The sequence below is a fragment of the Vidua chalybeata genome, chromosome 1 (genome assembly GCF_026979565.1).
Source record: "Vidua chalybeata isolate OUT-0048 chromosome 1, bVidCha1 merged haplotype, whole genome shotgun sequence".
In the NCBI taxonomy this organism is placed as follows: Eukaryota; Metazoa; Chordata; class Aves; order Passeriformes; family Viduidae; genus Vidua; species Vidua chalybeata.
The window spans coordinates 118729558-118747186 of NC_071530.1; the positions used below are offsets into that span (position 1 = coordinate 118729558).

Sequence of the window (17629 nt, forward strand, 5' to 3'; positions counted from 1 at the left end):
CGGCATTCCTCTGAATTAAAGATGTGACATGTGCTGCCACACTTGGAAAAGAAAAGGATCTGGTTAAAATGTAAGATAAATTCCACAATTTATGTGTTCATAAGATACTAACAATTATTCTCGGGAATAATCATTTGTTAGTACCCGATTTACTTACTTCTGTAGTAAATTTGTCCTTGCCACCCTCCCCCGCCATATATGTTTGGGGTTTTTTGTTGGGTGGTTTCTTTCTTTACAAAAGAAAATCTCAAGATTATTATTTTAGTTATAAAGAAAAGGAGTTCTGCATGTTTTCCTCTCTCCTTCCAGACACTACAGGAAGTCGTGGTCTCTCCTCTCAACTTTCCTGAACACATAATAAAACAAAACTGAATATAATTTCATGTAAATTAAATAAGTAATCCCAACATCTTGTTTTCATACTTCCACAATTCTAGCGGCCATACAAGTATAGTTTGGCTCTACCTGTCCACCATGGTAGGCATATTAATGTTTTCAAATTTTCTTTTATGTGAAATGTCCAAAATGTATTTTTCTTTGGTGTTTGTTTGATGTTTTATTTGTTCACTTTTTGTCTCACTCTACCACTGGTCCTTTTGTTAGTTGATAGAAGTTCTACTGCCTATTGTTTATTCCATAAATTGCTCTGACTTGTGACATCCTTCCCATAAACCAGATTTGAAAATGTGGTACAAGTTTAACTGTGCAGGTTCATGTTATGGTTTAACCCCAGGTGGCAGGCAGTCCCTTGCTCACTCTTCCTGTCCTGGTGGGATGCAGGGGAGAACTGGAGAAAGGTACAACCCATGGGTTGAGGTGAGAAAAGTTTAAGAATTTAAATAAAGTAATAATAATAATAATAGTGAAAAAGGAGAAAATTAAAAGAAAAGAATAAAACCCAAGAGAAAGAAGTGATGGACAATAGAATTGTTCACCATGCCCTGATGCCCAACCCATCCCTGAGCAGGGATTGGTGGCTGCTGGCCAACTCCCCCAGTTTGTATGCTGAGTATGATGTTCTAAGGTATGGAATATCCCTTTGGCCAGTTCAGCTCAGCTGTCCCAGCTGTGATCCCTCCCAGATTCTTGTGCACCTGCTCAGTGGCAGAGGATGGGAACCTGAAAAGCCCTTGACTTAGGGTAAACACTGCTTAGCAACAACTAAAACATCAATGTGTTATCAACACTGTTCTCATACTGCATCTAAAACACAGCACTGCACCAACTAATAGAAAGAAAATGAACTCTATCCCAGCTGAAACCAGGACAGTTTATAATGCATGCAATAAAGTGCATATGAAAAATCTAATTTAGCAATTATGTGTATAGAAACGCTGGAAATGGGAGTCAGCAGTAGAAACAGCCAACCTCCTTACTGTGACTTTAAAAAAATCCTGATTACTTCTTCATTTCTCTTCTCAAAATTAGTCATCATTCCTGTAAGAATGAGGAATAAAGAGTGGTTGTGTTTTCTGACTTTGGACTCGCTTCTACATCAATCAGGGGAGGTAGATGGGTGAAGGATTAAAATGCACACAATTATCCCAATTTTATTTTAACAGAGGTGTGTGGTGAGGACCCCTTGGCTGGACATTTCCCGGCACCCCAGGCTCCCTAGGGGAGGTGACCACAGCAGCAGGCAGGTTCTGAGGTTCCCTGAGGTTCTGCTGTGGCAACAGCTACTTTCGGGAAGGCGTAAATTGGTGACAAACAAATAAAAAAAAAAAAAAAAAAAAAAAAAGGGCAGCGTAGGCCTGGGAGAACCACAGTTACATAAAGGTGAACAATGAAACATTATTTCTCAAGTGGGTATTTTGAAGGGCTGTTACCGCAACACTGTTTAAATAAATGAAAGGTACATTTGAATCGGAAGCAATTTGGTGTAGCAAACTGCTGCTGACTCATCCCAGACCTGAGGGGAAACAGAACTGCTGTGTGACATGGGGAGATTTTTGAGTGCTTGCATGGGATGTGCTTCAGACCATTCAAGAGTGAGAGATATTAGTACCCTCCTCCAACAGTGCTCCTATTTGCATCCACTAGCATGGTGCACATTCCAGTTAGGAGATCCTCATTGCCACTGCAATTGCATCCAATTGATTGACTGTTGGTAGCTTCTTGAATGTTATACAGATTCCACACATATCCCATATTTTAATACCAATGCAGTAACAATCTATTTATCAAGAGCTTCAGTGCAGGAGATGTACCTCTTGAGTTCTCATGGCTTTACTAAATCTTTTATCTTCTTTCCAGAACAAAATTTTTTCTCCAATTCAGAGATTTATAGAAACATTTAATGAACCAGGTTGACACAAAGATTGCCATGTAATTAGAAAACTATGACATTTTGCTCTTTTGTGTTCTTGTGCGAACTTAGAATTGTGCTGTCATCTACAAAAACTACTTTAATTTGTACAGCATTGTTGGAGAAAACTGTAGTTGGAATAAAACTTGCTTTTGATACATCCAAGAGTAGCTTGGATTATGTGCAGGAACATTTTCTTATGAAATATTTCAGTAATTTGAACTATGACTTCAAGAAAACAGTGTCTTTTAAATAAACTGATTTTTACTGTCCCTTTTAAAATGGCTGTATGTACATCAAAGCTAAATGTCAATAGATACAATTTTGGGATAATTTCTCCTACCTAGTAGTCAAGGTCCATGCTGTAACCTGCAATATCTTGCCTTCTTCTGTGTGGTCCGTACCCTGCAACATCACAACATCTAATATAAAAAAATGGTTGACCTCAAATATTAAATACTGCCATTTTCCTTTTTAAAGCTGGAAAATGTAACAATGGTCTTGAATTAGTGTTGAGATTAGATGGATTTGTTTAATTGTTGCTTATGCTCTATACTTAGATTTGCAATATTCCATTACCTGGCTTCTGCTAGATTGCCATATTATAAAAAGAAAGGTAAGTTAAAGAAAAAATTAGTTTAGTGAAGTCCAGAAGTCTGTACCTACTTCTTGTTGTATTGGTTTTACCTGGTATAAGAGGACCATATGCATCTTTAAGTAAAATATTGTTGATGTATCTTTATATAAGTCCTTTCTGAAACTCACTTAAAAGTTCAGACTCACATGTACCTTCAAGCACTGACCCATAGTTCCCAGGACAGAAAATGTGAATATGAAAATGTTCTTGGAGAACAAAAATCACACTCTCTGGCTAGCAGATGAATGTACATCTTCTCTGTGGGTCGGGAATAGGGTTATGAATCTGGCAAACCTGGGAAATGACTCGATAAACAAGTAAGCAAATAATAAACTCTTGAAACATTTGTCTTAAATCTGTGTCCTTTCTTGGATTTTAAGATACATCTTCCTGCTTTGGTAAGTTGGGGGTTTTTTTCACTGTTGCTACTTTTTTTCTACTCTGAAAAAAAGTTAGTGCATAACAGTGCTTTAGTGGAATTCATGTGTCTTTTGCCATAAACAGTTTGTTGGAAGTATTAATAGAATAACAAAAACAAATCTGGCCTATTCTGTAGATCCTAGGCTGCCTTTAAAATGCTTTTATTTTGGAAAAAGCCTGTGAGCCTTTTGTGAGTGGACATACACACCCCAAACCAAAGCCCTTGTTCAGTTTCTTTTGACTAGAATACCAGTAAATAGCTTGAAAATGTAAACGGGGTCCTTGTGTTCTTGCTCATCTCTACAATTTGAGGAAGAACTCTTGACATTCTGGGTAGACCCCACCTACATAACATTGTGTGCCAGAGAACTTGTTTACCAAAGCATGTTTGTTCACCCCAGCCTGTATTTGCAATTCTAGCAGAACGTGCTGTAGCTGGGATTCAGGAGGCTGAAATAAGAAACATCCATACAGAATTACCACTTAAAGAGATTTTTTTCTTTTATACTTAGCTTTGGTATACCTTCCTGCACAAATCACTCAGATCTCCTGGAAACTCAGAGACTTGACCTATATTACAGAACTGTATTTATAAATGGAATTCCAAAGAATCTTTGTTGAGAGCAAAATGTATGACTACAGTGCTGTCAGTTGGGACAGTTTTTTTGACAATTTATACTTTATGGACTGTATTTGATAACTTCAGCTTCACAGTGTTTACCAGTACAGTAGTTTATTACTGTGTTTTATGCAAGTCTACTGATGCTAGTCTCAGAACATGTCAGCATGTACCAAATAAGCTGTATATGTGACATATCAAACACATGTGTTGCTATATGCCTATAAAGCAGCTGGGTATCTTTGTCCTTTTATTATCTATATATTCCCTTTTGTTATACATGTATTCACCCTTGTAGGACTTGGTGGTAAGCCAGGACCAATGTGCTTCTTTTAAACTCGTATTCATGGAACCCATGTAAATCTTTTGTGTTTCCATGTAAGCAAATAGAGGTGGCTTGAGGCAGTATCCACACTGTGGGTCTCTGAGATAACTGATAACTAAGGTAAACTAGGCTATCAGGAACACTGTTCTGGCAGCTGAACTAGTTCATGGAGATTTCACTTGGGCATGCTTGCAGTGAGTGAGGGCAGCTGCAGGGCAAAAGGAGATAGGGGCCATGTGCCCTCTGATAGTTGTGCTTCTCCTAAGGACACAGCTATGGTTGGGTGATGTCTCCTGGTGGAACCCTGCCAGCTATTGGAGTGATAAGTGAACAGGATGTAAACAGCAGGGTTTCGGTCAGACAGTTCATGTGCACGGAATTCACCATTCACTTTAAATGCCTTACATGCTAAGTAATTTTTAGAAACTAATCACTGAAAAAAGTGAAACTAACCTGACAAAGTATTCCATGTAGAGTAACAATAATACATTTTGGTGTGTGCATGAGGGAAGTATTTAAGGAGACTGAAATCAGGAAAGCAGAGATTCATGTATTGAAATTGCAGATATGGTATTTCACTTCCTGATATTGCTATTTACTTTGAAATTTCATTGTTTGTTCATGCTATTGGCAGAATGCTTGTTTGTGTACTAGCGTTCCTTTTTAGTATTTGCTTCAGTTGATTTAAACCAGTTTTCTTCTGAGCTTCTGTGAAGAATTTCTTTGATGTGGTGCTGCTGTCATTTTTCTGGTTCATGTTATACACACTCTGTGATGCTCATGAAATAATGTAGTTTATTATGTTTTTTCTATAGTTTTCCATCATTTTGATTTGTGGTGTTTGCTATGCTGAGGGAGAGTCCATATAGTGTTGTTGGAGATTGTGGTCTTGATATTCATTAACCTCTGTGCTCCAGGACATTCTTCTTGTAATATTCATGGATCATCATCTTTGTGTTTGGAGTGCTGGAAAACTGGCAGTTCACTATGTCAACTATGAATGAAGCCTCCTTACACTTGCCGGTTCTTACGTTTTGTCAAAAGACAATACTAAACCTTTTAGCTGTGTTTAGGAGACTTGTGGTAGTTTCTGGTGGGTTGGTTAGTTTGCTTGGGAGAAGGGGTTGAAGTATATGTTTGCAATGAATCAGTCTTTTAAGTATTCATTTCATTCCTTCAAATTGAAAGACTGTCATATGAAGACATTCTGTAGCTGATCTAGCGTACATAAAGCAAGTAGGGAAAAAACCATTTCCTCTGTGCAGCTCATGTAAAACTGAACCATTACTCAGACTCCTCTAATAAGCACAGGCATGCAACTATGAAAATGAGTTAAATGAAATCTATTAATATGCATACATTCATTAAGTGTTACAAAACCAGCTTTGGTAAAGAACAGTTACCTGGCGATACTGTTGCTTCCATCTGCATTGTGATCTTTAAATCTTGCCCAGCTGGCATTTCTTCCACAGTTTTAACTGTCAGGCTTTCAGCTAGTTCACTTTCCCATCTTACTTGATGTTGTCCATGGTAGCCTGTGTATTTTGGTAATCTCATGAGCCCAGGACACTGTTTTCTCCAGTACACAACTCTTGGGCACCACGCTTTGCAGGGCTGAATGCCAGGTCCCAACTGGCCCATGCCCAAACCTCTGCCGTCCCTAATCAGACGGCAGGGTGGGAGCATGGCCTAATTAGCTGCTAAACAAGAGGCTGGAAAGCAGTGTGAGAGTTACTCATAGAACAGGGCAGGTGCATATCTGTCTTCACACGTTTCTGGGGTCTTTGTGGCAGCCAGAATCCCTGGTGTTAGACAGTATTTGCCCAGAGTTGCTGTGCCTGTGTCATTGTGAGGCCCATCCATTGCAGCCTGAGGCCTTTCTGAAGGGCGATGTCCTCAGACCGCTCAGTGCTGTGCGGGTGGGTACGGCCTGCTGGGACTGGGGTTCTTTGATTAAAACAATTGGCACATGCGATGTTAACGACAGTGGCCATGAGTTGTTTCCTGAATGAAGTCTAAGCCCAGGGCTTGATGGGCTGAAGGCTAACAATAATAAATTATTTAAAAGATTGATTCATATCTATTACCGTATCATGTTTGGAGGGTTTTAAACAGACACATTTGGTCTAACTGGAGTTAACAGTTGGCAAGATACTGCCACAGAAGAAGTTTTAATTCCCAACACCAACTCATCTTAGTGTCCAAACCTCTTGACTATTAACAGTCTGTTCTGGGGCAAGAAGGTTGTTTTCCTTAGTGTGAGGAGTAGGATACAAAGCTTGGTGTTAACCGAGGTAGGGTAAGATACTCCTTTGAGGATCCAAGAACTGAAATGGAGAGCTGTGGTGTTAATGTTTGAAGCTGATAGGGAAGTAATGATTTTGTTGCTCAGTGACCTGCTGTGTTTTAGAAGTAACTAAAATTCTTGGACTATGCTTGTCAAGCAGTTTGGGCTGTGCTTTTTGTGTTAATATTTGAATGTATACAAAAGTTTCACAGTATATTTATATGGAACAGTATTCACTAGCAAAATTCCTGGCTCCATTTAAACAAGTCATCTGTATTCCTGCTAGGCTCTGTCTTACAATTTTTTTTTTATGCTCTGTTTTTTTCTGTACAGCTCTCTTGATGTTATAAAATGAGACTTTTGATCTTTGGTCAGGGACAAGGTTTTCATACTAATTTAAAGACATTTTCAGTAAAAACAGAACTGAATAGTTCATATTGTTGCTACCTGCTCTTCCTGGGCTTGGAGAAACATGTTAAAGGTACTCTGCATTTCTGTGACCTCTTGCATTTGCAGTGGGTTGAGATGGGTCCTTCATTTCTCTTCTGTTTTCTCATATTTTCCACCCCCAGCACCCAATCACTGATACTCCTTGAGCAAAGGCTTAAAATCGTTGGGATGGCAGCACATGACATGGATTTGTAACATTCCTTAGAAGCAAAGTACTGCAAATCAGTGGAAATGAGATTCTCTCTGTGTGTTACTGCCCAGAAAACATAAATGGGGAATGCAAGGGAGTTCCTGGGGACAAAAATGTCAGAGTGAATGCTGACCTTTAACTTCACTAAAAGGCAAGCTGAGTTCCGTGCATTTCTCTGTGTGCTATGCAGTTAACCACCTGGTACCCACCCTGACATTCGAATATTAGCCTTTAAAAGCTCATCAAGCAAATCTGTAAATTACAATTTATTTAAATTTTAGGACCTTAACAGTCTTTTGTATAGCATGATGCACTAGACAGATGAATGTGCTGTGGAATTCATTCAGGCAAATTACACTTTAAGGATATGTACCGTGTTGCTAATCTCTAATCACCTACACCACAATAGGGAGAGGAACTGCATAAAATTAACCACTCGACAGCCCAGTCTTCAGAGGGATTTTCAGTGTGAGGAAGGGCAAATAGCTGCTCGTTAGTCAAAGGCTTAAGGCTTAGACTGTGTGGACAGGGAGACAGAGTTAAATTATCTCCAAGCCAGGGTCATCTTGTCACTTGCCTAGGTTGAGGCTATACTGTAAATCAGTCCAATAGCTCCATTTAACTGATCTGCTGACGAGTGAATGATTAACTGAAAACTATCAACCAGACAGAAGCAGAACACTGTTCAACAACTGCTAAGTAAAATAGCTCTTGAATACAGATTACCTGATTAAATTATTTGTCAATGAGTTATTCTAGCTGACTGAAGTTCAGAAGCATTCTGGTCTGGGGCTCGCCACGAGAAGGCCTAACAAAGCTTCTTTAAACCTCTCCATGAATGCAGAGGCAAATACCTTGCCAGACTGGAAGGAGCAAGAGAAGGCTGTTGCTATAATGCCAAGTCTCAGTATCTAGCAGTACCTATCCAAAACCACAGAACTCCAAAATCAGGAAAGGGCAGGTTAGAATGGGAAAATTCCTCATTTCTTCCTGTGTGGACTTTACTGAAATGGAAGCTTGTGATCCAATTGACTTGTAGCTTGTGTGGACGCAGTTACAACACAGTAATCCAAACACTGACGTATTTTAAAAACTGCCAGACTGCTTCTCTGATTTGTTTTTGGAGAATGCTTGGATGACTGTCAGTGCCTGACACCAGAGTGTAGTATTATGCAGGAATACTTCTGCAGCAGCACTGTTCAGAAACAGGATCTCCTGAATTGCTGCTTGCCAGATACTTGCCAATACCTGTGACTGTTGAAATGAGCACCGTCATGTCCTGTCAGGCCCAAATACAAGTCTGGTGAAGGCAGGCCTGTAGAATGTGGGGCTTCTCCATAATCAATAGAACAGTTCCTCATGACAGCTTGTGGGGTTTCGGGGACACCCTTGTGTTACATTGGTAATACAGTGGAGTGGGCTGCAGTATTTTCACAATTGCTCATTCTTTACATGGCCGTTGAAATCCCAAGAAACATTTCAGGTATTTATAGGGAGGAAGCTAAAATGGCATAGGCTTTTAACTCATCCTGAGTGTTACCATTTGCATTAGATATTCCCTGCCTCTTAAGCCTTCTCTGAATGTTTGAAAGCATAACAGACCCTCAGTAAACATGAGGCTTTAACTTAATGGGTGTGGTGGTCTTTTCTGTTAAACAGAATCTGTGCTAACTCCTGTTTGTCTCACACCTTTAGATCTCGTTAACAAAATAAAGGAGTGATACTGTCATTAAAGGAGCTCTTTTCCCCCCTCTATAATTTATATTTTTATAACTGTTTTATGGCCTCAAGGAAAACGTAGCAAGTTACAGATCATTTTAAAGATGTCCCATTGAATTTTAGCGGGTGTATTGAAACTTACCCCTGAAATTTTAGAGGTTGCAGAAATAGTTCCCTAAATAGCGCTAGATATCATACAAACCTATCTCATTTTCCCTGTGTTATTGCTCCTGCCCATACTCCCCTCCCTTCTCTCAGAAGGCTGGTTGGTTTAATGACGACCTTGCCGGTGGATTGTGGGCACCCCTGGACACACTGAAGAGTTAAACTGAAACCCCTCGTGTGCGCAGGGGTGTTTTAAAGTTGTTTTTACCAGAGCGTTGCTGTTTTTCCAGAGTTTCTGTGGGGAGCCGCCCAGCAGAAGCAGGAGCATCCCCCTAGGGGCTGAGGAGGGGAGAGGGGACTGAAGCCTTGGGATTAGGGAAGTGAAAACTTGCCCCTAGAACAAAACATGTTTTTTAAAGTTTTTTATTTTTGAGTAGCTATATAGATATATATAGAGAGAGAGCGGGACGGGGAGAAGATCTCACCTCCCGGCCCCGTCCTACAGCCCGGGGCAAGCCGGGGTCTGGGCTCCGCGGAGGGTTGCGCGGGCGGGCGGGCAGCCTGGCGCCGCGGGCGGGGAGGGGTGGGAGGCAGGGAAGGAGAGAGGGAGGGAGGGAAGAAGAGAAGGAGGAGGGAGAGTGAGAGAGAGAGGGCGGCCGCAGCCTCCGCGCCCAGGCGGGGCCGCCTTTCCCTTTCCCTGGCCGCCGAGCCCCGAGCGCCTTATCCTGCGGGGGCGGGCGATGGCCGCGCGGGGCGGCGGCGGCGGGCGCTGGGCCGGGAACGGCAGGAACGCCTTAACTTCCTAGAAGTCGAGGAGCCCAGAAATAGTTGCTGGGGTGAAGGCGAGAGAAGCTTGTTTCGTTCCCGAGGTCCTCGCGGTGCGGTGAAGCCGGTGGCTGCGCCGGTGAGGAGGAGGAGGAAGAGGAAGAGCAGCCGGAGGAGGAGGAGGTAGGTGCGGGTCCGTGGTACCCGGGGAGTGGAACCGGCGCGGCCTCTGCGCGGTCGCTCTCGTCCTTCTCCGAGTGGTTCGCAGCCAGGACGTGCTGCTGTTTCGGAAGAGCAGCGCTGAAGCGTCTTTGGCAACGCTGGTTTGTCGAAATTCAGGTACCCTTGAGGAATTTAATTTTGTGGAGGTTAATTAAAAGGCTGTTGTAAAGTATTACGGTTAAAGCTCTTTTGACAGGTCGTCCTTTTTTTTGTGTGTGTGTGTGTGTTTATGTGAGTTTTCCTCCTCTAGCAGCTCGCAAAGCTGTAACTGCTGCTTCTGAACGTGCAGTAGTTTTGCAGGATAGAATGACCCTTTCTTATTCCCCATTAAACTTAGGATACGTTGTTACGGGAGTAATGCATTTCATCACAGCACAGCAGTGTCACCTGAATGCCCTCATGGTTCTTCTTGCACTGAAGATTTCTGTGAATATTGCTTGCTGCAGTGTCCTTGTAGCTAAGGTTTGTTTATAACTTCTTTCAGACATTCCACGTGGTTTTATAGACACACACAGAATGAGACTGTATTTTTAAAGGTTGATGTTACTCTATTTTGGATTCTTCTAACATTAGTGTTGTTTCACTCTCAGTGTCTAAATATAGTTCTGACCTTTTTTTTTTCTTCACCTGCACATCAATTTCTTCAATGACTGTAATATGAACTAATGGTAAAAACAGAAGCTGCATATGGAGGAGTATTTTCCTGAAGGCTTTAAGATACTTTAAATTTCAGGGAAAATTGTTACTAGCTTTTGGAAAGCATTTCGGAAAGTTCACTGTTGTTAAGGTAGTCTCCGTGCATGATATTTCTTATAATATAAAGCTAGAAAACTGACCTGTTTCTTAAAAGATACTTTGAGATCCTCATTTAGATCAGAAATGCAGCACAATTGACTTGCCCGTGTCAGTGAGAAGTACTAGTTGTTTAAAAAACCTTGGCAAAGCTGAAGAAGTAGGCACTAGTGGTTACATGATAATGTAGCATAATAATAATAACAACATAATGTGTTAAAATTGCTTTCCAGCCTCGAATTCCCACCTGTGATGTAAATTACAGCCTCACCACATCTGATGCTGTTGCACCAAATTCTGTTTTTTGTACATGAGCCACTAATCTGTGAATCCTTATGAACCGAACCTTCTCATTCTCTGTGCAGTACAGAAATACGTGAGAGTTCAGTGTACGCTCTCACCTGCAGGAGTCTGTAAACTGTCCCTGAGGAATGGATGTAGAATATTTGCTGTGGTTGCACTGATGCAACATGATGAATCAACTGGTGGTGAACTGGACATGCAGTTTGTATATTGCTAAAGGGTCTTTCTCCTGCTTGCTTTTTATATTCCAGTGTTTAAGTTGTTGCCTTTCCATTATCAAATAGCTTTATGGCTCTAGGCAGCCATCAATTCTGTAAAGCACAGACTTCAAAAGTGTGATTTCTGGATTGTGGCCTGTAACTTGGATTTGCATATTTCATTATGTCATTATCCAGCTATATTCTGTTATATGGATTTTACCCTTTTGCTGATTACAGTCCATAAAATCCTGGAACTCTCTCCATGTTCAATGTGTTAGCAGTAACGTCCATCTTAAACAGATTGGAATTCTGTATTTATGTAGTGAAACCAAGGGAGAGCAGTTGGTGACTTCTGTTGAAGGTCATGTAAGAACATGTCCAGTATATCTGGAATTGAAATGTGGTGTTCTCTCGTTTAATTTTCATCCAGAGGGGTAAAATGAGGCTGGATTTGTTTGCTTGGTGTTTACTGAAGTCTGACTGCCCTCTTATGTAGAGCTGACTATGTTGCAGGTGGCTGCTGTCAGCTGTCTGTAAGAGCTCTTCAAAGTAGTTTATAGTGCTGTTGCTGCAACTCCTGAGCTGTGCTATCCTTAGGCATCTACATTTAAAATTTAATTGGACCTGGTGTATAGGCAGACTAAGAAAGCACACCAAGAAATGTGCAGGTAGCAAGTGGATTTCTTAAATATACTCTGTTGTTTGTGTAAGTTGTACTGTCTGAGACACATAGAGGTCCTTGTGAATACTATAGACACAGGCTAAAGTTGAAATTATTATGTGGATGTGTTCAGGATTAAAAGACAACTGCCTCTTACTGGCAGTATTTGTTCTGAAGACCTGTTTTATTACTCAGGTTTGCTTACCACAGCAGAGAACCTGTGTTCTGTCATGTAATAAATATGAATGCAAATAGGTCTAATCCAAGCCACGAATCTTGTTATATGCCAGTTAAGAGTAATTTACTGGAGTTTCTTTTGGGAGGTGGGGCAGAAGGGATGTTCTTGGGTGCAGTACAGTCGTGGGAAGGTAATGTTTGCCTGACTTCTCCAAAGTAAATTTGATAGAGACAAAAAGAGGGTAATTACTTATTTCATCCCTTTGGTTGCATTTTCACTTCACTTGCAGTCCTTTCCTCGAAGTAGAAAGATTCAGTTGAATTGGACTTTGCCCATGTTGCTGCAGAGGAGTGGTGCTACTAGAAATTTTTAAAACTGCTAGGTAGTGGGTGGATGTGTAAACAGGGAGCAGGCTTTTTCCTTTATACTAGTGGCTGAATTCTCAACTCTCTCCAATTGTACTTAGAAGGGAGTGTGGAGAAAAGCCAGAGATTGACTGGAGTATTTTGGTTAGTGCTCTGTTTTTTTAATTCAGGTGAAGTCTCTCTAGAGGTCTACCCTGGTGTCTAGTGTTACTGTATTAAAAATTGTATGTAGTGTGATAGTTAAAAGGCTGTATTTTGTGAATGAAACCTGTTTTCCTCCAGAACCTTGTTATTGAACAGCTTCTGGCCATCCCTCTCTCTTTAGAGATTAGCAATCTGTGTTTTGCTTTTTGACTTTTTATGAAGCATTTGACTTCATGTATAGTTCCCTCATCCAGTATTTCTGTTGCACTGGATTCTGACTATCTTGCCTCCCATTTCCTGTGTGTCAGCTGCCTGTCTGGTAACAAGAATGGGACACCATTTCTTCATAGAGAGGTTGAGAAAAGTTGACTTTCTGGGTTTTCTACAAGATTGTGTAAGGCCCAGTGATATGTTGAGCCATTATCAGTGCATTTGTGGAGAAGACTGAGGAAGTGATGAAAAGCATGCCAAAGTTGATACTTTCTCTAGTTATAATAATAGGAGTGCCTCCTGTGCCTTGCTTTCCGTTTCTTTATATGCATGTTCCTTTTGTAATTGGAATCACAGGTGAGATTTTCAGCAGCTGCTTTAATGATAGCTCAGTCCCAAACGAAGTCCTTCAGGGCAGATGATTAGTGTATAGAGAAGTGCCTATATGCTGTTCCAATGTTCTGTTCCAATGGATATGGATCCTGGTGATTCCTCCAAATGTGCTTGCAGGGAGAGTCTTTTGGGGATTTTCTCTGTTTGTGTCTCTGCTTCCCTTGTGTTACTCAAAGAGTGAGTGTGATTTGTCCTGGCCTTAGAGATATTTAAGGCAACGTGGCAGCAGCTGGAGAGGCACCAGGTGAGTACACAGCTACCTGATCAAGCTTTGGACATTCTAGGCAGAGGCTGATGCATAAGCACCCAGAAAAAGGATCTTTACTTTACAGTGATACCATCTTTAGGCCATTACCATTTAAAAAAAAATAGAAAATGTTTCAGTCCACAATGAAATAGTCTGATTAAATTTCAGAAACCTTTTCTAATACAGTTTGCTTATGTAGAAGAGAGTAAAAGGAGGATGACACATACTGCTAAACTATGTCATATTTGCCTGTTTCATGCAGCTATGAGGAAGCTGCACAGAAGATTTTATAGTCAGGCATACACTTGTGGGTGTAGTAGATTTGTGTATGCTCTCGTAGTGTCAGGGTTCTGCTATTGCCATGCTCTTGCTTTACTGCAGGCAAGGGTCAGCCTGAAAATTGATGTTGTTGTGGCTTCCTGCAGGAAACGGTGAAAATACTGCTGGCTTTTTGACGGCCCCCATGGAGAGAATGGACAGTGTAACTGTTGATAGGCTTGAAACTGTGCCAGAAGGACTGGTGACTTCTGATCTACTCTAACTTTTTCTGTGCTTTCTCCTGTTCCAGGCCTCCATAAGCCTGTTTAAGTTTTAGCTGTTTCTGGACAACACTGGTCTCAGCATTAATCTGTCTTACAAGTTATCTACATTATCTGTGTCTTTCACTGGTGGCCAAGTTTGATTTGAGGGGACTTACTTTGATATGTGGTTTTCTGAAGTTCCCTTCCCCTTTGGTCTGCTATCAAAGTTGAGCCAAGGGGCTGCTTGTTTTTAGTTCCAGGAAGTGCTGGAAGGTAGAGGTAGACACTTCTCTGCTGACAGTGTCTGTTAAACTCACTCTTACCTGGCATCCTTCAAAATGTTGCAATTTCCATTTTGAAGCTGTGGGTAAAAATGTCTCTACTGTTTTCTCTCCATTGTTACTTCATGTAGTTATCACAGCATTAGTGATTTTACCTGCTATTTAAACTACAGCTGTGTTCCTAACTGCAGCATGGTAAAGATTAAGGCAAGTCTGTCCCTATTTCTGTAGTCGGACCTACAGTTCATATGTAAGAAGCTCTCAAGAGCTGATATGCTCGAGGCAAATAGAAATTGAAAGAAAGCTCTGATCCGCTGGAGCTTAGTGGCAAAGTGAAAATGCAGTTCTTCCAAGTTTGTCAGTTCAGCTTAGTGTTGGTGACCCAGGCACGGCTCTGAGGAGATGCCTCAGGGTAAGAAAATAATCACAGCCAGTGATCTTCCAGGCAGCATAATGAATGAAATGTGAACATTACAGTTTTGGTTTCTCAGATGATTTATTCTTCTTCTCCCCAGTAAGATGAATAAACTCTTCCTGAATTAATCTGGTTGACACTTCCTCCTTTTGTTTTTCAGAGATCTTTCAACTTCAGATCTGAAATAAAGCTCAGTCTTCCAAGACTACAGCTTTTAATCCATACGGCTCCTGTACTGGCATTTAAAACTCTGACACTAAAAATAAGAAACTGAAAGGATGAGAGAAATACAGCCTGTATTGTGAAAATGAGTACAGGCATTTGGAAACCTTTGTAACAAATGTTGGTTTACAAAGGAGAAGGACAGTGAGTGATATTAATCAGGGAACACCTAATCCATTTTAAAGCTTTACTTGTTTTTCTGTGATGAGCAGTAAGACAGATAAAACACAGGGGCTTATGCTCAGTTCCTGATACTGGACCTGAAGTAGATAAAGATTGACACAAGCGCTTAAAGTCTAAGCTTAGTGAAACACTTACTGGAAGTGGTGCCTGTTGACTGTTTTAGTGGACCTCTTATGATGGGGAAGAACTCAGTTAACCTTTACATCTCAGTTTTAGTATGTGGCAATGGGAGAAGAGCACTGTTGATCATATAAAATTGTGGAAGGTGTGCCTTGTAACAAAGCTTTTAACAGTAGCTTTCCAAAGGAAAAGAGAAACCAATTTGAAACCCATGGTCTGTGTAACTGTGTTGAACTGTGTTCTAGTCAAATAAAGATGGGGGAGAAGCTTAACCCTGCTCAACACTGTAATTACCTAATTGGTGAAGTAGGGAACAATCAAATTAAGGTAAATGCAGATGTAGCTAAAAATATTTTTCTGAATATCTTGCAGTATGGATGATCTATCACTTTGCTGTGATTTTAGTGGTCGTAAACATTCCTTTTTGTTCAAGTCATCACACAGATCTTTGAAAATTAACTTAATTTTAAATGGCAAAAAGAGAAATAACAATATGAAGTTTGACGATCTGGTTTTTGAGAGCAAGAAAAATAGTGAGTTGACTGACTGAGCTAGTTGGGTGTCAAGAACAAATCTTTTCGCTCGGTTTCAGGAGCTTTGGCCTTTGTGCCAACATAAATATGGGTGTCTCTCTAATAGCAGAATTGCATGGGATTCGTTTGTGCTTTTTGGAAATTTATGATATGAAATATAGAGTTCACTTTTATACTCCCCTGTTTTAAGAAAATAGGGAGTTAGTGTTGAACTGGGCACTCCTTTTTCCTCTGGCTATTTTGAAGAGAACTGAGGTCTCCCTCTTTCTAGATCACTTTTCTCATGTTTGTAAGTTGATCAGACACATCTTGTTCTAAAGCTGTGCTGCATTCAGTGAAGCAGTTCAGATGGCTGTGCTCTGCTGTGCAGGCCCAGAGGGTTGTAGCTATGCAGCCATTAATTTTGTAGCCATTTTGGCTGCTCCTGTGCACCACTGAAGTTCCTGTTGTTATCAGTGGGGTCCAGTAAAATAATGTGCTTGCACTCAGGGCAGGTCTGGAGAATGCTGTCCTTTGGCAGGGGAAGAGGCATCTCATTGACACTAAGCTTTCTGCCTTTTTGATGGCTTTATTCTCAGTCTGTGTTGTGCCCTTCTCACATTCTGCAAGGAAACTTAACTGTTCCACTGAAGGGACAGGGTGACCTTCCACCCTGTGTTCTGCCAAACACAAAGTATGCCCAGTAAGGGGAAGGAGGGGCAGAGAAGGTGAATTTTCAGACAGATGCATGATGCTGCCTGTGTCCTTCTCTAAAATTCGCATGAAAAATTAGTTTTTCTCATGTCGTCTTTAATCTCTGATGTGACATGTAAATGCACTCAGCATGTTCTGACAAATCTGAAGTGCCCTCTGGTAGAGATTCATGCAGTTGAAAACCTTTGGTATTGAAATAAATTGTTCTGAATGTACAAGTTGGTGGCATTTCTTAGATGTCTGGTACCAGGTTGTCATCTTCAATTATTTCTTCATGCCCTTTGTTCCTACAAGGTATTCTCTGTAGTGGGCCCAAATCTGTTTCCAGTATGTCTACACAACTCAGTGAATTTTTGGATGCACTTGTGTCTTTGGAGAATGTGACTGATTTCAGTGAAACAACAAAGAACTACAAGCATGAAAGTTTACAAAATAGCCATGATTGTGGCTTTATATGTACATATTAATGTGCATTTCCTGCCAGCAAAAGTTCTTGTCACACAGGTTTTCAGCAATGTGAGTTAAGAGCTCCTGTACTTAAACTTTCCTTCTATGTTCACTTTAAGATAACATGATGGAATTCAGATTTTCTCAAGAAAAGCTGCGGATCCTGGACCAGTACCGTTGACAAGACCTCCTGATTGCAACACCCAGAGCAGGGTCCTGTAACAAATTTGTCACAAGAAACATACAATGGATCTCAAAGAGAGCTGTCCAAGCGTTAGCATTCCCAGCTCTGATGAGCACAGAGAGAAGAAAAAGAGATTTACTGTAAGTATGTAAGAGAGTAAGCACTGTGGGCAAAGGCATAGCTATTGGTGCCTAGCAGTGCTGCTTTCTTTTATTCTGCTACTAAGTTTCGTATTATTTTCAATAGGTTTGTGGAAATTAGTTTCCTTGCTCTTGTGAGTACTGGCCATAGTCCAGTGTGAAGAGTTGTGAATATTTTACAGTGTTTACCCCGAAATAGCTGCATTTGCTTGTATAAAATACTTAAGTATCCAAGTACAGGGAAAACATTCTGCTACCATTTTTAGCATTCTACATGATTTTTCATGAAGACATTTATTTTGTAAAGGACTAAGGTGTGAATTTGGCTCTTTGTGGGGGTTTGTTTGTTT

The 17629-nt window shown here is 40.8% G+C and overlaps 1 protein-coding gene across 3 annotated transcripts in view; it reads left to right on the forward strand.

Annotated features, from left to right (window-relative positions):
- SGK3 (serum/glucocorticoid regulated kinase family member 3) overlaps nt 1-17629 on the forward strand; it is a 55555-nt gene that overhangs the window by 12128 nt on the left and 25798 nt on the right. For 2 of the 3 annotated variants that reach the window (XM_053944312.1, XM_053944327.1), the window contains exon 2: nt 17075-17279. In XM_053944312.1, coding sequence (XP_053800287.1) covers nt 17202-17279 — 78 coding nt within the window. In that variant the 5' untranslated portion in view covers nt 17075-17201. Of the gene's footprint in view, nt 1-9601; nt 10009-17074; nt 17280-17629 lie in introns of those variants that run through there. The other variant, XM_053944321.1, reaches the window with a different exon arrangement.